At 39.3% G+C, this 17,409-nt stretch overlaps 1 protein-coding gene across 3 annotated transcripts in view; it reads right to left on the reverse strand.

Moving 5' to 3' along the window:
• The window catches only part of LOC146636641 (phospholipid-transporting ATPase ABCA1), a 214,854-nt gene that overhangs the window by 151,186 nt on the left and 46,259 nt on the right, over window positions 1–17,409 (reverse strand). For all 3 annotated transcript variants that reach the window (XM_085349624.1, XM_085349622.1, XM_085349625.1), the window contains exons 12-14: window positions 16,762–16,967; window positions 12,256–12,432; window positions 3,954–4,176 (exon numbers count right to left, since the gene is read on the reverse strand). In XM_085349624.1, the coding sequence (XP_085205750.1) occupies window positions 3,954–4,176; window positions 12,256–12,432; window positions 16,762–16,967 (606 nt within the window). The remainder of the gene's footprint in view (window positions 1–3,953; window positions 4,177–12,255; window positions 12,433–16,761; window positions 16,968–17,409) is intronic.

The raw sequence follows: 17,409 nt of genomic DNA on the forward strand, positions 1-17,409 counted from the left end.
CTTAGGTTTCACTCCTGATTAACAATTTATCATGAACCTTCAGGAGTTCTTGATAAGCAAAAAAAAATAAATAAAAACTCTCTAAAAGTAGTTGTGGGTCCTCCTCAGTGAATCATTGTTTAATCATTGTGGAATCACCTTGAGTATAAGGGTAAGGAGGAGAGAGCTGACAGCCAGCAGCAGCACACTGGAAACTGCCCAGCTCAGCCAATAGATGTCGCTTCTCAAGCCCATGATCCTCATTGTCTCCTTAAGCCTGGCTTCTTTCTCTGCAACGATACCCTTAATGATCATGGCGACAGAGTAGATCCAGGCTAAAGTCATGTATAAGGGGAGGGAGCTTCCCAGCGAACGGAGGAACCTGAAAGGTGGAGAGAAGCCAGCCCAGCCCAGATACTTAAATCTGGTGTTAAATCTGCACAGTAACTGGCGATAATATCGCACTTTTTTTCCATTTTCTTAAATCTGCATACTTTGTGACTTCTACGTAATAGCATTAATTCTTTGAATAATCAATTTTCCATTCACATCATACACTATATATACACAAATCAGGCAACTATTTTTATGTTTTGCTCATTGTGTGCAAGAAAAATGTCCTTAAAGTGTAAAAAAAATAATTTCTAAATAAGAAAAAGTCAATCTAGTCACTGCGCAAGTCAAATTCTAAGAAGTGGCTGATATAGAAAGGTCAGCGCTGGAAAGTGATAAGTTGTGAGATGTGTGGAAGGGTGGGGTCACGCGAGGGTCGCTGACAAAAATGTTATGCAGGCGTTCACCCATTTATTCTTTGAAGCTTGGATTGAATGTACTGCTCCTCATACTGCGTGTAATAACGGTCCCTTGAAGATTTCCATTACAAGCTCTTGTCATTTCCCTTTTCCAGTGAAGAGGTCACACGTGGCCTTTTGCCAGACATGACTCAACTAGATGAAGAAGGGAAACTAGATGGCTTTTTTGGCTTGTTGGGTGGATTTTTTTTTCTTTCTGAGTTTAATTAGCATCGCTTATCCAGCTGGGCGGCAGTGGAAACAACGACACTGACAATACTACAAACTGTATGCTACAAATTATCTAGGTCTATGAGAAAATCCTATAGAGCTCATTTATGACCTTACTGAAAACTCTCGATGTTTTTTAAATAAGTTTAAAGTCTTATATATAGTCTTATAAATGATGGTGATATTTAGGGTAAAACAAAGGACAGAGCAGGGTACGCTTTGCGATTGGATGTTTTGGCAACACAGGACTGCTTGCGTGTCAAAAAAAACAAGGTGGTGATGGTCAAAATCTTTAAAAAGAGGCTTCAGAAATACAGTCAATAAACCAGTGGGTGACTGTGGGGCGGCTACGTTCCTTATTATATGCAGTCTGTGGACAATCTCAACTTTTAAGTCTATACATCTAACTTTTTAGTCAACACTGGGTAATTAAAAATTGAACAATGAATGTAAAACCAACATTCAAACACTAAATCGGTGTTGGTGCTAGAATTTAAGAATACAGGGTTTTATTCTTCTTTTTGCTGAATGCAGCTGCTTGCAGTTATAAACGATTGCATGAAGCAAACTGCAGGGGAATAAAACCAAAACAATGACCTGAAAGGGGCTAAAACAACAGCTAAAGGCAGTCCTTTTCACACCAAGTACTTATTTTTGTAGATGAAATACATTTGTTACATTTTTTACTCCAGAAGCTGAAAAAAAACACGTTAAAGTGAAAAATTGAACATTGCGAGATGTAAGTAAAAATGCTGCAATTACAATTTTCATTGAGTATGTAATAAAATCCTAAAATCCTTTTTTGTAGCAGTAATGTATACGTTTGGATGTTTTTCATGTTAATTGCTAGTTTATCATATAAAAGCTCTGTATGTTTTTAACACAGGTTTTGTATTTAGATTGCTAATCAACAAGGGAACTACATAACAGAGAATGAAATAAAAGTACTTTTAAAACATTTAAGAGTCGTGTTTCACCACTCGCACTTTAACAAGTAGTTTTACTTTTTATTTATTTTGTTGTGTGTGCCCGAGTTATTAATCAGATATCAGTGGCCTTTCCGACTGTGAAGGTGGTCTCTGACGTTGTCGTTTGCTCTCTTTTTTTCAGCTCTTCTGCACAACAAATTAATCCGGTTTTAATGACCGAGCGCAAACACATCAAAACATTTTGCAAGGTGATTTCGTGTTATGGGAACAAGAACAATACACTGCTCGGGAGAGTAAATGCGTATTGATTCGCGCTGATCGGTGTTAGTTTTAGTAGCCCAAAATCTCATCAAATAAACAACTTGATTCAGCTGATTTCAGATAAGAACCAAGTGTGTAAATACATCCATCTGGATGCCAAACGGTAAACGCATTACTTCCTCCATAATGAAAGAGGAAACAAGTGTAAAATGACAGAGGACTCAGGTGCAGATGACAAAACCGGTTGTTGTCACACCTAATCCAGATACAGCCTTATGATAATTACCATTTGATTTGCTATTATTATTAATGTGCTGAAAATGGCTGTGAAATTATCATTTAGAATGGGCCCGTGATCTGAATACACATCCCGCGTGCAGTTGCTCCTCCAAGGCACTCGACTAACTCAATTTATTGTTATTAATGTTTACAAATTGTTGATGGCTTGCAAACACATTAGGCTGATGGGAAATTACATTTCATCCAGCTGTTCAAATATCACTTTTTATTTACCAGCCACATTTTCCAATTAAACTGCAAAAATTGATTAGGCCAATCTTAAATAACCATCCTTTTTTATTTCATTAACTACGCCTACAAAACAAGGGGCTGTTGAAGAACACGCTCTGGCTAAAGGAGACCAACAACGGCGCTGCTGCCATTGTGCGCCATCAAAGGCGTGAACGGCCTCCTTTTTTATGATAACGCTGATTTCTTGTTATTTCTTAATTGATTTTTTCAAGCTGTGGATGGCTCGCACTGATAAGCAACCAGCGAGTCTACACGAGATCAATAGATGTGGAGTCAAACAACTATTTTCATTTCTCATATTTAGATACTTGCTAACAAAGAAAGACATAATCGTGCATGCCTATTGCTTCTTTACCCTCTTTGGGAATAATAGCATCTTCTTTTGTTTATGACGTGATGTTACACCTACCTGATGATTAAACTTACAATTCATTATACACCAGGAGCTCTGCAGTGCAGAGGTGCACTACTCGATTGTACTGTTGTTTTCATTTTATTGACCCAGTGTACATTACAAATGTATTAGATGGCTGGCAGAATATCAGATACAGCAAATGTAAATACTGTTAAATAATTAAACTATATAAAGCGGCGCTATCTCTGCTGTTCTTTCAAATTCTATCCGAGGAATGCAGTTTTGTTTAGGCCAGCTTTTAGTATTACTTGTTCTAATTTGTCTTAGCTGTCCAGATACAGGGCTGCAAAGAATACTGAGGTCCACACTGGTGCATCAAGTATATGTCAGGTACTACCCTCACCCTCCCCTTACAGTTAAAATTAAATGTCATGTAAAATTAGCGTGCAACATCCAAGTGGCAAAAAAAGAGTAAATATCCATTTTCTTGGCTACTGAATGATAAAAATGCACTTCTCAGATTAAAAGCAGGTCGTGATTACATCTTGAATTTTAAATACATCTTGCAGGATTGTGTTGCGTGCTGATTTCATTAGCAGGAGAGGCCTAATCATCCAAGAATCATCCGTCGTGATTTGATTCTGTGCACGGCAATTCATTCTGATTAACAACGGCGGGCTTAGCAAAACACAAAGCATAAACAATGTCGTGACCCGAACAACTTGTGACCAAGGACAGTAAATTTACTGGATGTGTATTTTTTCTTGGTCTGACGTAGCAGCACTGTGAATTTATAGTGTTTTAATGTATCATACATCCTTACATCGTATGCTTTGTGTTTGGCTGCTTTTCACCGAGCGACTCCTTTCTACTGACCTTAACCATGACACTTATGAGCGCACAGGGAACGACTAGCAGAACAATGTTCTCCGTGAGCACTGAAAACCAAAGAGCGCCGTTTTGCACACCAACAGCGCGCAGTACTTCCTTGAGCCGGAGTTCCTTCTCCAGCACCAAACCCTTGATGGTCATGCACACGGTGTACATGAAGGCCAGTATCAGGAACATGGGGAGAATGCTTCCAATACTCCGAATGAAGCTGGGTACAGGAGAGAACGAGCAAAGAACATCAGAACTACTACGCTACAAGAGGACATTCTTCACAATTACTCATTCTCCATGCACGAAATGATGTCCAGATGCTTTTTTACATCATATACATTTTGTTTTATTTATTCTCCACCTACATTTTTTCAAATTTTAACTTCTGTTACAGCCTGGCTCAATACCTTTGAGGTGTTTTCATTTTTACGCCGAGCTAACCTTTTATAAACTTGGTGCATCAGCTCAATTGGGCATTTAGTGCTTCACCTCATGCCAGAGATGATGTATGATTTGATGCTGTTACAACACAATAAGGGGATATTAAACCGGCTCTATAATGCCACCAAAATGCCATGTCAATATCTTCCCCACTGCCAATATAACAAAGTGCTTCCTTTGCTTTATTAGACAGTGAAGGAGAGATCTCAAATACATTCTGACAAAGTATAAACTCTACACACCGCTTGTGTTTGCATTCCATAAATATTGAGGGTGTAATGCAAGCAAAGCAGCGCTGAGCACACATGAACGGATGAAGCACAAAGTGAACGTGCTGTGTTTGAGAGCACGGAGCTGCTTTAGAATAAATATCTCCTGCGAGTCCTGACAAGTTATTTTTAAGACTTGCCAAGTTCGAACACTTACCTCAAACAAGTACTTCACTTAATTGCTAGTTAGCTCTGCATAAGTGCTGTTGAAGAGGTGATTTTGAATGTTATTTCTGTCTTGCTTTCAATTTTCAAACAGCTGCTAATTGTTTTCTTAAACCTGTGTTTATTTCCCTTTTTTTTCTATGACGACATTTCACAAACTTGTGTAAAAGTTCTGGACACTTAATAAAAATAAGCGTTTAAACCGTGAAGGAAGCTCTGCTACACGAGAGCCTGAAGGACAGAGAGAGAGAGACACGCTTGCTTTTTGTGGATGCTCGCTTGCCCTTGCGGGATGGATCACTTTTCAAACGAGGTCTGGAACGCTGCAGGAAAGGATTGGTTGACACAGAGTTTCAAGAGGCTCAGACACCAGAGCAACTAAATCTAAAATCCTATATAAGATTACATAAATAAAATCTCTTCTTTGAACCCCAAAAATTCCACTTGAGGAGATCACAGAATCAATACACTGAGCAAATTGATACATTAGCACCTTTTCTAGGGAGGTAAGCAGCCTCAAGTAGCGAGTGCTTCAAGGTGAATACTAATTCAGGCATTATCTGCTCCCGATTCTACCCTAACATCTCTGTAACAGCTGACAGTCTGCATGAGTTAACTCCTTCTGTGACTTCTCACACCGGAGGCAGAGAAATCAGTCATGCACACTGTGTCTGACTCTGACAACCTTGCCACCAGATGCTTTTGAATTATACATTTGCGGATCGATCAAACTTGCTTAAGTAATAGAACTCCAGGCAGGTCTGTGTTACGGGGCTCCCATTACATTGGCAGGCTGACCTAAATTTAGGAAAGCTAGAAGACTGATTCCTCAGTAAATCGAGAGATAGCAGAGCACAGCCTCCCGGGAGAATAGAGAACTATAGTAAAAAAAATAAAAAAAATAAATAAAAATAGGTTTTTGTCTCAGTTTCAAAAAAGATATATTGTTAAATTCATTCAACTGAGAAATTCATAGAAGAAAACGGGTTTATATTTATACATATGGATTACTTTTAAGCTACCACAATTTTAAAAAATACCTATCTATGTTCTGACACAAAGAGGATGTAAATGCATGCTGTTTTTCATTTTTAACAGCAAGATCAGACACAGAAAAGCAGAATTGCATTACCAATTTATGTATTAGACTTACAAAACATACAATTTTAAAATCCGTCTTCTTTTAGAGAAAGACTAAAGTATTAAAGATGATAACAACTGATGGTGATGTGCTGGTTTCATAATACTAAATATAAAAGAAAAAAGAAAAGAAGAAACTAAGACTTGTAACAAATAAAAATCAATATATCAAATAAATAAAATTTAAGGTGGATCATGTTCACAGAGTTCAGACTAAGTAAAAATGTATTTCTAAGATCATCATTTATTTAGCATTACTCCTCCTGAGTATGCCATTTAATACTATCCTAATCATAATCAAAGTCATAATAATATAATAATATAATTTTTAAATGGCATACTAAGGAGGCGTAATGCTAAATAAATGATGAATTAAGCGCTTCCTAATACCTTAATAATGCTTAATAGTGTGACATTATTTTAAAGTGCTACTGATTCTTTTTTATATTTTACAGTTTTAGATTTGACTTATCCATATTATATTAGTCTGCGGCTTTGCTTCCTTATAACGTGCACTAACTAATGTGTGCTCTGAACCATCGTCCCAGTCTCAGCCTGCATGCCAGAGCAGATGTTCTTTATGTGTCGGTCTGTGTTTAGTTGTAATCACACACGAAACACCAACACAATGGTTCAGTGGAGGGATGGAAGCAGCCAGGTGATGACTTTCCAAGAGGTCAGCACTCATGTAATCTCACCAAAGAATCTTTTTGCTCATGTTCTCAGACAGATTTCACTGTTGGCACACTCAAAGTGGGTCATCGTATGTCCTTGTCTTAAAAGTGCTTTCCAACTAGCTACTACTGCCATAGAGGTCTGATGGAGTGCTGCTGCTGAGATGGTCATAATTCTGGCAGGTCTCCCATCTCTGCAGAGGACTTGTGAAGCACTATTAGAGAGACCACTGGCCTCTTGACCAAGGCCCTTCTTGCTTGCTTACTCACTTTGGCCAAATAGCTAACCCAAGGTGGAGTCTGGATGGTTTCAAACGTCTTTCAGTTCACAATTACTGAAGCCACTGTGCTCCTGGGAACACTACAAGACATAGAAATGGGTTTATATTCTTCCCCTGACCTATCCTTTGCAACAATTTCATCAGACATTTCTACAGAGAGCTCCTGGAAGTTTGTGGCAGTGGGATGATTGAGTGTGAACCACAGGATGTTATATCCAAAGCTGTGTGCCTTTTTAAAAATTTAAAATATACATTTTAGCTTCTGATTTTAATAATTTTGCAAATTTACTAAACACACTGAAGAGGAGTTTGCACACTTTCAAATGCCTGTATATTTGTATATTTGTGGGAATACATGATTTGCAGCATTCCCACTCAGGAATGAAATAAAATGCTTTTGGGGGTGGTTCAAACTAATTGCTTCTTCTACTCCCGGTGATTTTTCTAAAACACTGTCAACAAACGTTTGAAAGCTGCAATTTGATTTCCCTAAGTGCTGATTTGTTTGGATGAATGCTTTTAATACAAGAAAATAAAGAACAGAAAGGAGTGGTGTTTTACACAGTGCATAGAGTAAAAATACGTCTTTTTTTAATTAAAGAGCAGTCTTGAGCTACCCCACGTTTTTTATATTTTTCTAGGAAAATAGGAATGGGTGCAGGGATTTATTGAAACAAATACAGTATATGAGGCAAAGGAGTTTGTACAATTCTAATAAGTCTAAAAGTCAATATTTGGTGACATGGCCTAAATTCTGTTAGTAGCATCTAATTTCTTTAAGTTCTTTAAGGACATTTAAAACGCTTCTTTAGATCTTGGCTTTGATCCTATTCTGCTTCAATAAAGTTGAGGTCCGGGCTCTGGGGAGGCCAATCCATGACTGATGGTGTCCCACTGTGTTTTCTTTTAGTGTCTGTTGGGAATCATCTGATGCTTTTTAGAATTTATTGGTCACCATACGTCAGACCTTTCCTTCTTTCATAATAACATCAATTTTGACAAGATTTTTAACATGGCTGGTTGGAATGGATCCCCAAGCTGTGGGAGAGCCTCCACCATACGCCCTCACACTCTCACTGTTATTGTACCTCCTCTGTACATACTGATGATAGTTTACACCAAAAATTTCACATTTAGATTCATCCGTCTATAACAGCGCTCCCCAACCATTTTGCGCCACGGACCGATTTATGTCTGACAATATTTTCACGGACCGGCCTTTAATGTGTCGCGGATAAATACAACAAAATAACACCAGTACCGGTATCAAAAAAGAGAAGATTTAGTCATAACACAAGGGAAAAGACCCAGGGAAACGATAAAAACAATAACAAAATAACGACAAAAAACAATAAAATCACCAAATCAATACATGCACCTTCTGTTCCCCATCCCCTGTAAACAGGGAGAAATGATTTTTGGGAAGCTGGAATTACACTATCCAGCATTAAAAGCTTCTTTTCAGCCGCGGTGACAAAAGGCTCTTTCAGTGTACAGGGAGTCATGCTGGGAATATTTTCTGATATAGCACAGCACAGAAACACTATAAACATGAAACAAAACATCAATTGCAGATTTTTGCTTGTTACAAGCGTCAGATGTTCTAATTATGCTCGGCTTTTTCAGGCCCTCTCAGTAGTAACGGTGCACACGTCGGGTTAATTAGCCACTGAAGATGGACAAAAGCGTATTCCCCAACACATCCTTGCATATTTGGCACGTTCAGTGCCGGCCACTATTATCTAACATCAAACCCATGTGAATGTGAAAGACCTATTGATGGGGAGCACAGCCTTAGGATCCAAACAAGGCATGCCTCTGATTCAAGAGCCTGCAATGGCTCAGAGGCCGCTGATAAAGGGTCTGTTTATGTGCTATCAGAGCCCGCAGGGGTCAGGCTTTATCCTGCACTGTCATTGCAGTCCTGTACACAGTGTGAATATGAAGACAGTGGGAGCTAATGCAGTTTAGTTATCTCAATTTCAAAATGCCAACAGGGTCAGCTGTGGCTGAAGGAGTCCAGATTGCTCGTAGCTCGTTGAGCGCGCGCCGCTGCCAAAAGCTAGGAGGAAATGAGGGACACGAAAAGGAAATTATTTGCGAGGCAGGTCTGATGATGAGGGTTGGGGGTCAGCGCAGATAATACTGGCTTCTTAGCTGAAGTTTATCAGCGGAGTAGAAATATTGTTTACGTGAGATTAAAAGCAGACCTACAAAGATAATAAAAAAATGACGATACGGTCTGACAGAAACTAATGATGTCATTGGCAACGGCTTCCTGGGCTGTTGTCATAACATTTCCTGTTGTATTAATATCATATACTCAAACTAAATCACCACCAATGTGAAGAAAAAAAACAAACCTAAATACTAAAACATATTACACTTTAAAACTGTATTTTTTATGCCATGCATTTATACAACACATCATATGCCTTCTAGGTGGAGAGCACTACTTTCTGAACAGGACATGATTCATCCAAAGACTATTTTAACATTTTAAAATCAGAAATAAGAACTAATAGCCATCTAAATGCGCAGTGTCCTTTCCTTCTTTCTGCCTGGTAACACACAGTTCACGATGAAAACAATTACCAGCAAAGTTCCTCCCCATCATGCCTCTCCGTGTCTAAGCGCATCTGCCTTTGTGTGATTTCACTCTCTATTATTTATAACAGAAAAAGCAGTTTTCGAGTGTTAATAATTCATAGAAATGCCCAAATGTCTCTGCAGAGGAAAGAGTAAATGGTGGAGTGAATGAGGGGGTACTGCTGTGGTTTACGGCTCCTTTTTATCATCTGTAATTATTAATCCTTTGTTTTTAAGGAAGATGTCCGCTGAAGCAAAGAGGCCAATGTGTACCAATAAGCTGCACCATGACTGTCTAATTTAAGATCACAGCAAAAAGCTGACCAGAGGGAAATTGTGGCTCTGATTTCGTGGATTAACAGCAATCTTAAAAAATAAAATCTGCTAGCTGTTGTTACTATAGTGATAAAAACAAGTAGAGTCATTTTCCATCTGCAGGTTTTGTATTCTTGGTGGTTCTCGGAGTCGTTTTCAGTGAAAAGTCGGGTTCTGTATCATAAAAGAATGCTGTATATCAAAGATGGAAGCCATTAACTGCATCCGAACATGCTCATTGTGTCCTTTAGTCCCACCCACTTTATGTTTGTGCCAATGGGAGCTCTGAAACACATTACACGACTTGATAATTATAAAGTTTGAACAGCTTTAGGGTATAAGCTGCTCCAAAGGGCAAAAAAGTACTGTTGGAGTCTAAGGGGAGGGGCCAATAGTGCAAGGACTGATTGTAGGTGCTGACGCTAATGTTTTATTTACAGTGTTATAAATTTCTGCAGTTCTGCTGGATCCTCACTGTTATTGTTCATGATGCGAGTTCATGACGTGAAATCCAGTGTGTAGCTGTCCTCTTGTTTGAGGGTGGTGTTGAGCGACTAATCAACAATGGTCACTGCACCGGTTTAGGAGGGTTAGTGCTAACAAAGCTGTATTCTGGGGGTTGAACAGTGTATGGGATGTCTTTTGGTTCCTTCTTTTGCCTGGGCTTGCCATAGTTCCAGTGATAACAAACATACTCTATGCTAATCGTGTTAGGACTGTATGGAGGTCCATGGGAAATTCTGTCCACTGAAAGAAGATTATTTCACAGTATTTTGGATTATTATTACAAAAGCAAACACTTTGTTTAGCAAGATAACCTCATTAAATAATGCTACTTTTAAGATGTTTAAAGTGGAAAAGCAACTGAAGTAAAGTCAGGCTCAAGTTTGGCTATAAATGAAACGCACTGTCATCGTGGGATTTTAACGTACATAAAGTGTAACTAAGCTCCTGTGGCCAAAATGACCCCCTATTAACAAAAGCCTTGTACAGGCACATACTAGTTTTTAAATTCTGCAACATAATGTATTTTTTTCATGCTATGCGTTGCAGAACAATTATGACAACATGTAGAGCTCCAGACAAAGACGCACCATTCCAGGGCTTGGTTTTAGCATGCGGATCTGGCCAGGACCCTTACTGGATACAGGGTGGGAATCGAACTTGTGATTCAAAGGTGTGGAGTCTTACCACTACACTACACAGATGCATTTCTAAAGCTCACGTTAACCATGAACCTTAATGCTTACTAATGTGATGCTTTAGTATGGATAACTTTAAATGACAATACACCTTTTAAATGAACGTTTCCACTGGGTTTAGTAGTTTACACTAAATCACCTATCAGCAAAATGTCTCTGTTTTGTTTTGTTTCTCATTTCTCCGAGACAAATACATCACGCAGGGCAATATTCTTCAAAACTGTTCAACAGCAGGCTTGTAGAGTTTTGCAGCCCACATATGAAGTCATCATTTTCATGTTCCCTGTAACCCCCAGAAGGTTGATTTACTGAAAATCTTGTGCTACCCAAACCACATAATACTTTAAAATTAGATTCCTAATTTCTGGAAATGCATTTGCCCATGGGTCGAGAATAACTTTGCGTGTACTGAAAGTGTGGGTATTGTGTTGTTGGTCTTAAATCTCACTGGTAATTATCTTTTCTCTTGGTGGCATTGCTGGGTTTTTCCTTTATTAATGGGGATTATAATGTTTTGCGAATAGGAGATTTTTTTTTCCTGGACTCGGAGGAAATTATGGGCGTAGAAGATTGAGTGTGATACCACGTCGTTTGTGTCCCCGGGTGGATGATCAAACACGATAGAAGCCAGCGATATCAATAAATACATCAAGAACACAGAGGGAAGGCTGCTATCAATCCTTGCATGCAATGGAGCTGTGTTGCACGTGCGCTGCTCTACGCTCACTTTGTTGAAAAGGAAGTACAAAAAAGGAAGGCATTCAAAGTGGTTGCTTAAATAATTCAGCATCCACCAACTATTCAGGAATTTCCTGTGGTTTGACTAAAATCAATAGTTTGGCCTCTCTCTTTTCCACTCGCTAAGTTTCACTCGTTTCCTCCCTCTTGCAGAAAATCAATTCATGACTACATTTACTCTTAGATTTCAGAGTTTCACTATTTACTTTTAACAATGACACAATTAAGGGTGCTCCCCGTCTTAGAGCCTACGTCTGTGATCTGTGACAGCAGAAGGGAAACACATAAAATAAATAAATGGCAAGTTACACAAATAGAACTAAACAGCTTTCCAAGGGGGAATCTGATAGGTCTAGGCTTAGAGACTGAGGAGAACTGTGTGGTGGCACAGAGTGGAAAGTCATTGTGTTGCTGTATTTCTCTTCCCTCTTCCTCTATTTACAAGGCTGACAGAAAAGAAAAAACAATGCTTTTGTACTCACGCGTCATCCACATAGCAAGGATACGGCATTTGCTGGGCAAAAACTCCCAGTGGTTGGGTTTTTGAGGTGTGCGCCCGTATAATGCCATGGTCAATCATATCCTGCAGGTAGGCGAAGCCTCCCCATATATAGCGCAGGTCGTTATAGGGGTTGTCTCTGGCTCCGGGAGACCATGACCTTATTAAAAGAAGACAGACCATGATGTGTCTTAGCAAAGGGCAAGTAAACTACAACCAGAATGGTCAGAAATACTACCCGAGATTATAAGTTATTTTAGAGGTTATATAGAGCAACAGGAACTTTATTTATAAAGACCTGATTGCTTGACAGGACAAGGATCCACTGTTTTTTATATATCTAGACTTACACCTGACAAATATTTTCAGCTTTCTGCTCATGAGTCTAAGGAGAAGATATACCAGCCACTTTTACATAAGCTTTGTAATTTCAGAGAAAACAAGGTATAATTAATAACACTAATTATGGTCTGGTTCCATTTACATGGTTCGGAGCCCCGGTATTGTGTATGCTCATTGTAATGTACTAAAACACTAAATAGAACTGGATGATAATTAATTTGGTCATTTACATCTGTGCTACGATGGGTCATAACGTCTGCTGGAGACTGCCTATCACAGCCTTATAGCTTTAAATGAAAGCTTGATTAGCATTCAGATTTGAAATGGGGAGAAAATAAAGGCAGGTTCTTTAAAAGGGATCATTAATGGTGACACTTGGTGAAGCTTAAAGTCAGTTTTCTGTGTCATAAAAGTGGCTCTTGTTGCACTAAATTACTATGGTAGCCTGTGCTAAACATATAACCTGGGTAGGAGTGAGCAGGTTATGTTCAGAGTTTTGGTTAAAAATCTGTTTCTTCTTTCATTGACAGCTTAGTTTTTGTTTTATATGTGCTAATTCTCAAGCTGTACCTTACATTATAAATGAAACCCAGCTGTGAAGTTACAGCAGTGCAAACTGTGCACTGATGTATAGATGCAGTATGGAGAGTATCAAGCTGCTAAAGATAGTCTGTTTTAATCTACTGGAATTGCAGCTACTAAAGCTCAGAAAACTCACCGAGTAGCAACTCAGGCAATAAAATTTGTTTTTCCTTGATCTGCTGACCAAACTATTTCTATATGTCCTTTATTAGGCTATAGGACAGTAACATCTAATGATTAAATGTATGAAGTTTAAAGTTTCAGAGCTCAACTCTGCAGCCATCGCATTAGAAATAAACAGCAGCAAGAAGAGCAGCACTCAGCATTAACTACAATTAAACTGTTTATTTTATTGCTCTGTGCGCTACATCCTGAGATTAATGACTTTCTGGAGCATTAATATCTCATCTTATTTGCAACAGTGTTGCATTTTACTGTTCCATTTTTCATGTTGTTTATAGATTTTTATCCCCATTTTATCATCATCATCTGATGACGTCTGCGATTGAAGTAGGTGACACTCATAGGGATCATTTTGCACAGAAAAAAAGTTTTACATGTAAAACGCCACTTATTGTGTGAGCTTGGCTTGATAACTGCTCTCATGACAACTGTTATCTCCTACTGGGATTTAAAGTTCTGTTGAGCCAGCCAGTGCAAAGAAAGCCTGGCTTTGTTGAACTTCTGGCTTTATAGCGTAATATTTACCCATATATATATATATACTAGGGGTGCAACGATATTCGTATCGATATTGAACCGTTCGATACAGTGCTTTCGGTTCGGTACGCATATGTATCGAACAATACAACATTTGTAATTTATTTTATCAACTTTCCTTCTGACTATGCTGTCTGTGTTGAGCGCTCAGTGAATCTGCGTTCGACTACTCCGCCTAGGCTGCACTGTCGAGCGCAGATCCACTGAGCGCTCAACACAGACAGCATAGTCAGAAGGAAGAGCGCAGGGCACCTCCCCCACTCTCATTCAGATCTGGCGTTTGGAATTATTTTGGTTTTCATGTGACGTATGACCCTGAAGGTAAGCGAGTCATGGACTAAAGTAAAACAGTATGTTGGATGTGCCATGCAATGCTCAATTACATGGGTGGGAACTAGTGTGTTAGCGCAGTTAGCTCGTTAACGTGTTGGCCGTCTAGCCCCATGCACGGAGCGATCGGCGGTAGCTCGTTAACGGAGATTTGCCGTGTTGTGGCGTTAAGGTCATTTCAACGAGATTAACCTGAAAGCACTAGTGGGAACACAACGAATATGACTGCACATTTACGCCGACATCATCCTAGTGCAAAGACAAAAACAACAAGCATGCATGCTACTAACTTTAGCCGAGTCATTTAGACAGCTGTTAGCACATGATTCTCCTTATGCTGCTGAGAATATAGCCCAGAAAAGAGAGTTTATTACATTTCTCTGTAATAAACTCTCTTTTCCAAAGATGAGTGATTCCTCAATCAGATACAGGGCTTGCAATATCGCTAGCCTGACGTCCTGGGGCTAGCGATTTTTTCAGTCGGGCTACCAAAATCTATCTCTTCCCTGCCCGTCGGGCATAAAAATATATGTCAATGCTTTTGCATTCTTTCAGAAATGTAGCTGGGTAATTATGTCATTGGCTTCGGTGAGCCACTGTCAATATGTGACATATTGAAGTCGCGTTTGAATTTGCGCTTGTTTTTTTGCTTTCACTTTGCAATCGTGCGAACTGTGTATAGAGAGCGACAGCACTGATCTGTGAGTGATGATAATTTGCGCACCAATTCCTCTGACATCGTCTTATTAATCGTTAGCTTACTATGCAAACATGACAAGTGAAATCTCCCGCAGCAAGCTTAAACATGTGAGAGGTTGATCGCGCAGAGAATCGCTGAGCTTATGTGAGTGCGTGTGTAAAAGCAGCAGGATATATATTTTAGTTCTGCTGAGCCAAATAAGACAGGTCAGGGTGAAGAAGTGACAGCCAAAGAAAAGCTTACCACAAAACGGAGAAGTTATGACAAATCAGACTATAAGGCAAAAAGAAAGTGCAGCTTTATGGTTTCATGGACAAAAGAATTTCTGTTGCTGCAATATGACGAGCTAAATAACCAGGGCTGCACATAAGTGGTCCGCAGGTGCGCATTCGCTGTCAAAATAAAAAACACGCACAAGGGTTAGGGTTAAATTTAAAAACTGTATTTTTGAGTTAAAATATATATTTATAATTTAATAAATGACAAATTAAAAAGGCATGAACATTTTTTTTGTATCGAAAAAATATCGAACCGTGACACCAAAGTATCGAACCGAACCGAACCGTGAATTTTGTGTATCGTTGCACCCCTAATATATACATATATATATTAGGGGTGCAACAATACTCGTATCGATATTGAACCGTTCGATACAGTGCTTTCGGTTCGGTACGCATACGTATCGAACAATACAAAAATTTTTATTTATTTTATCAACTTTTCTTCTGACGATGCTGTCTGTGTTGAGCGCTCAGTGAATCTGCGTTCGACTACTCCGCCTAGGCTGCACTGTCGAGCGCAGATCCACTGAGTGCAGCGCAAGCTAGCAAGACAGAAGCTAAGCTTGTTGCAACATGGCTACTGCCTCAACACTAACCGAAACTGAACCTCCCCCACCCTCATTCAGATCTGGCGTTTGGAACTATCTTGGTTTTCATGTGAAGCGTGACCCTGATGGTAAGTGCGTCATGGACAAAAGTAAAAGTGTGTCGGATGTGCCACACAATGCTCAATTGGTGGGAACTAGTGCGTTAGCACAGTTAGCTTGTTAACGCATTGACGCCGTCCAGCCCCACTCACGGGGCGAGCCGTGGTAACTTGTTAACGGAGATTTGCGCGTTATGTCGTTAATGTCATTTTAACGAGATTAACGCTGACAGCACTAGTGGGAACACAACGAATATGACTGCACGTTTACTCCGACATCATCCTAGTGCAAAGACAAGTGGAAGCAGACAAAAACAACAAGCACGCATGCTACAAACTTTACCCGAGTCATTTAGACAGACGTTAGCACACGATTCTCCTTACGGGGACCTGATATGTTTAATATGCTGCTGAGAATATAGCCCAGAAGAAGCGTATAGTACAGCTTTTATTTTGGAAAGAGCCATTTCTCTGTAATAAACTCTCTTTTCCAAAGATGAGTGATTTCTCAATCAGATAGATTTATTTTTTTTATTATTTTGTTGTTTCAGCAACATTAAATTTAAAAACTGTACTTTTGAGTTAAAATATATATTTATAATTTTAATAAATGACAAATTAAAAAAGCATGAACATTTTTTTGTATCGAAATAATATCGAACCGTGACACCAAAGTATCGAACCGAACCATGAATTTTGTGTATCGTTGCACCCCTAATATACATATACACATATGGCATCAAGTTCTTTAGTCTAGTATTGTCAAAGAACCAAACAGAGACATCAATCAAATGTGGGACAGAAGAAATGGCACAAAAAATATAAAATTAGGTTAAAGTCATTTGGTATTCAGCAAAAAGAACGGGTTTTTATAACAGTGTTACATACCTTCTCCTTACTGTCCTGGTACTTTCTACTTCATCAACATCCATGCGGATTTTGTACTTGACATAAGGAGGTGGGAGGCTGGAGTTCAGCTGGAGGTTTTCAAAGACAATCCCGGCCCAGAACGTACCGTTTGTCAAAAGATCCAGCGCTCTATTCACCAGTTGGCCTTCAGTGGAGGCCGCCTCAAACTTGTCCAGATCCAAACACTGTCAGCAAACACAGACCCACACAAATGTCTTACTTTTCTAACATCCTATTATATTTACAGTAAACCATTCTGTTTTTGCAGTCTTTCAGCAGCCACAAAAGGCAGGCAGGAGCTCACTGGGAGAAAGGCAGATGGATATTTAGAAAAGAAAGTATGATTCAGCTAGTGACTAAACAACACAGAGTGCAGTTCCAAATTATCTGGAGATGCCAGGGGGTGGGAAATGTTTTGAGTTTCAGTAGAGACAAGCAAATGAGATCCACCCTTGCTAGCGTTCCCTTGCTCGGTAGCCTTGTCCCCCTGTTTCACGAGACTATAATGAGCTAGCCATCCTGGGAGGCAGTCACACCTGACAGCTGTCCACACATCTCAATGCTGCAATAGTTTTATCATCTCTCCCCTCAGGAATCTGTATTGTATATCCCACTATGGTAGGAAAG

This window comes from Diplotaxodon limnothrissa, linkage group LG3 (genome assembly GCF_057381915.1).
Source record: "Diplotaxodon limnothrissa isolate DT_005_m linkage group LG3, D_limnothrissa_male_GT1.1, whole genome shotgun sequence".
Taxonomy (NCBI): domain Eukaryota; kingdom Metazoa; phylum Chordata; class Actinopteri; order Cichliformes; family Cichlidae; genus Diplotaxodon; species Diplotaxodon limnothrissa.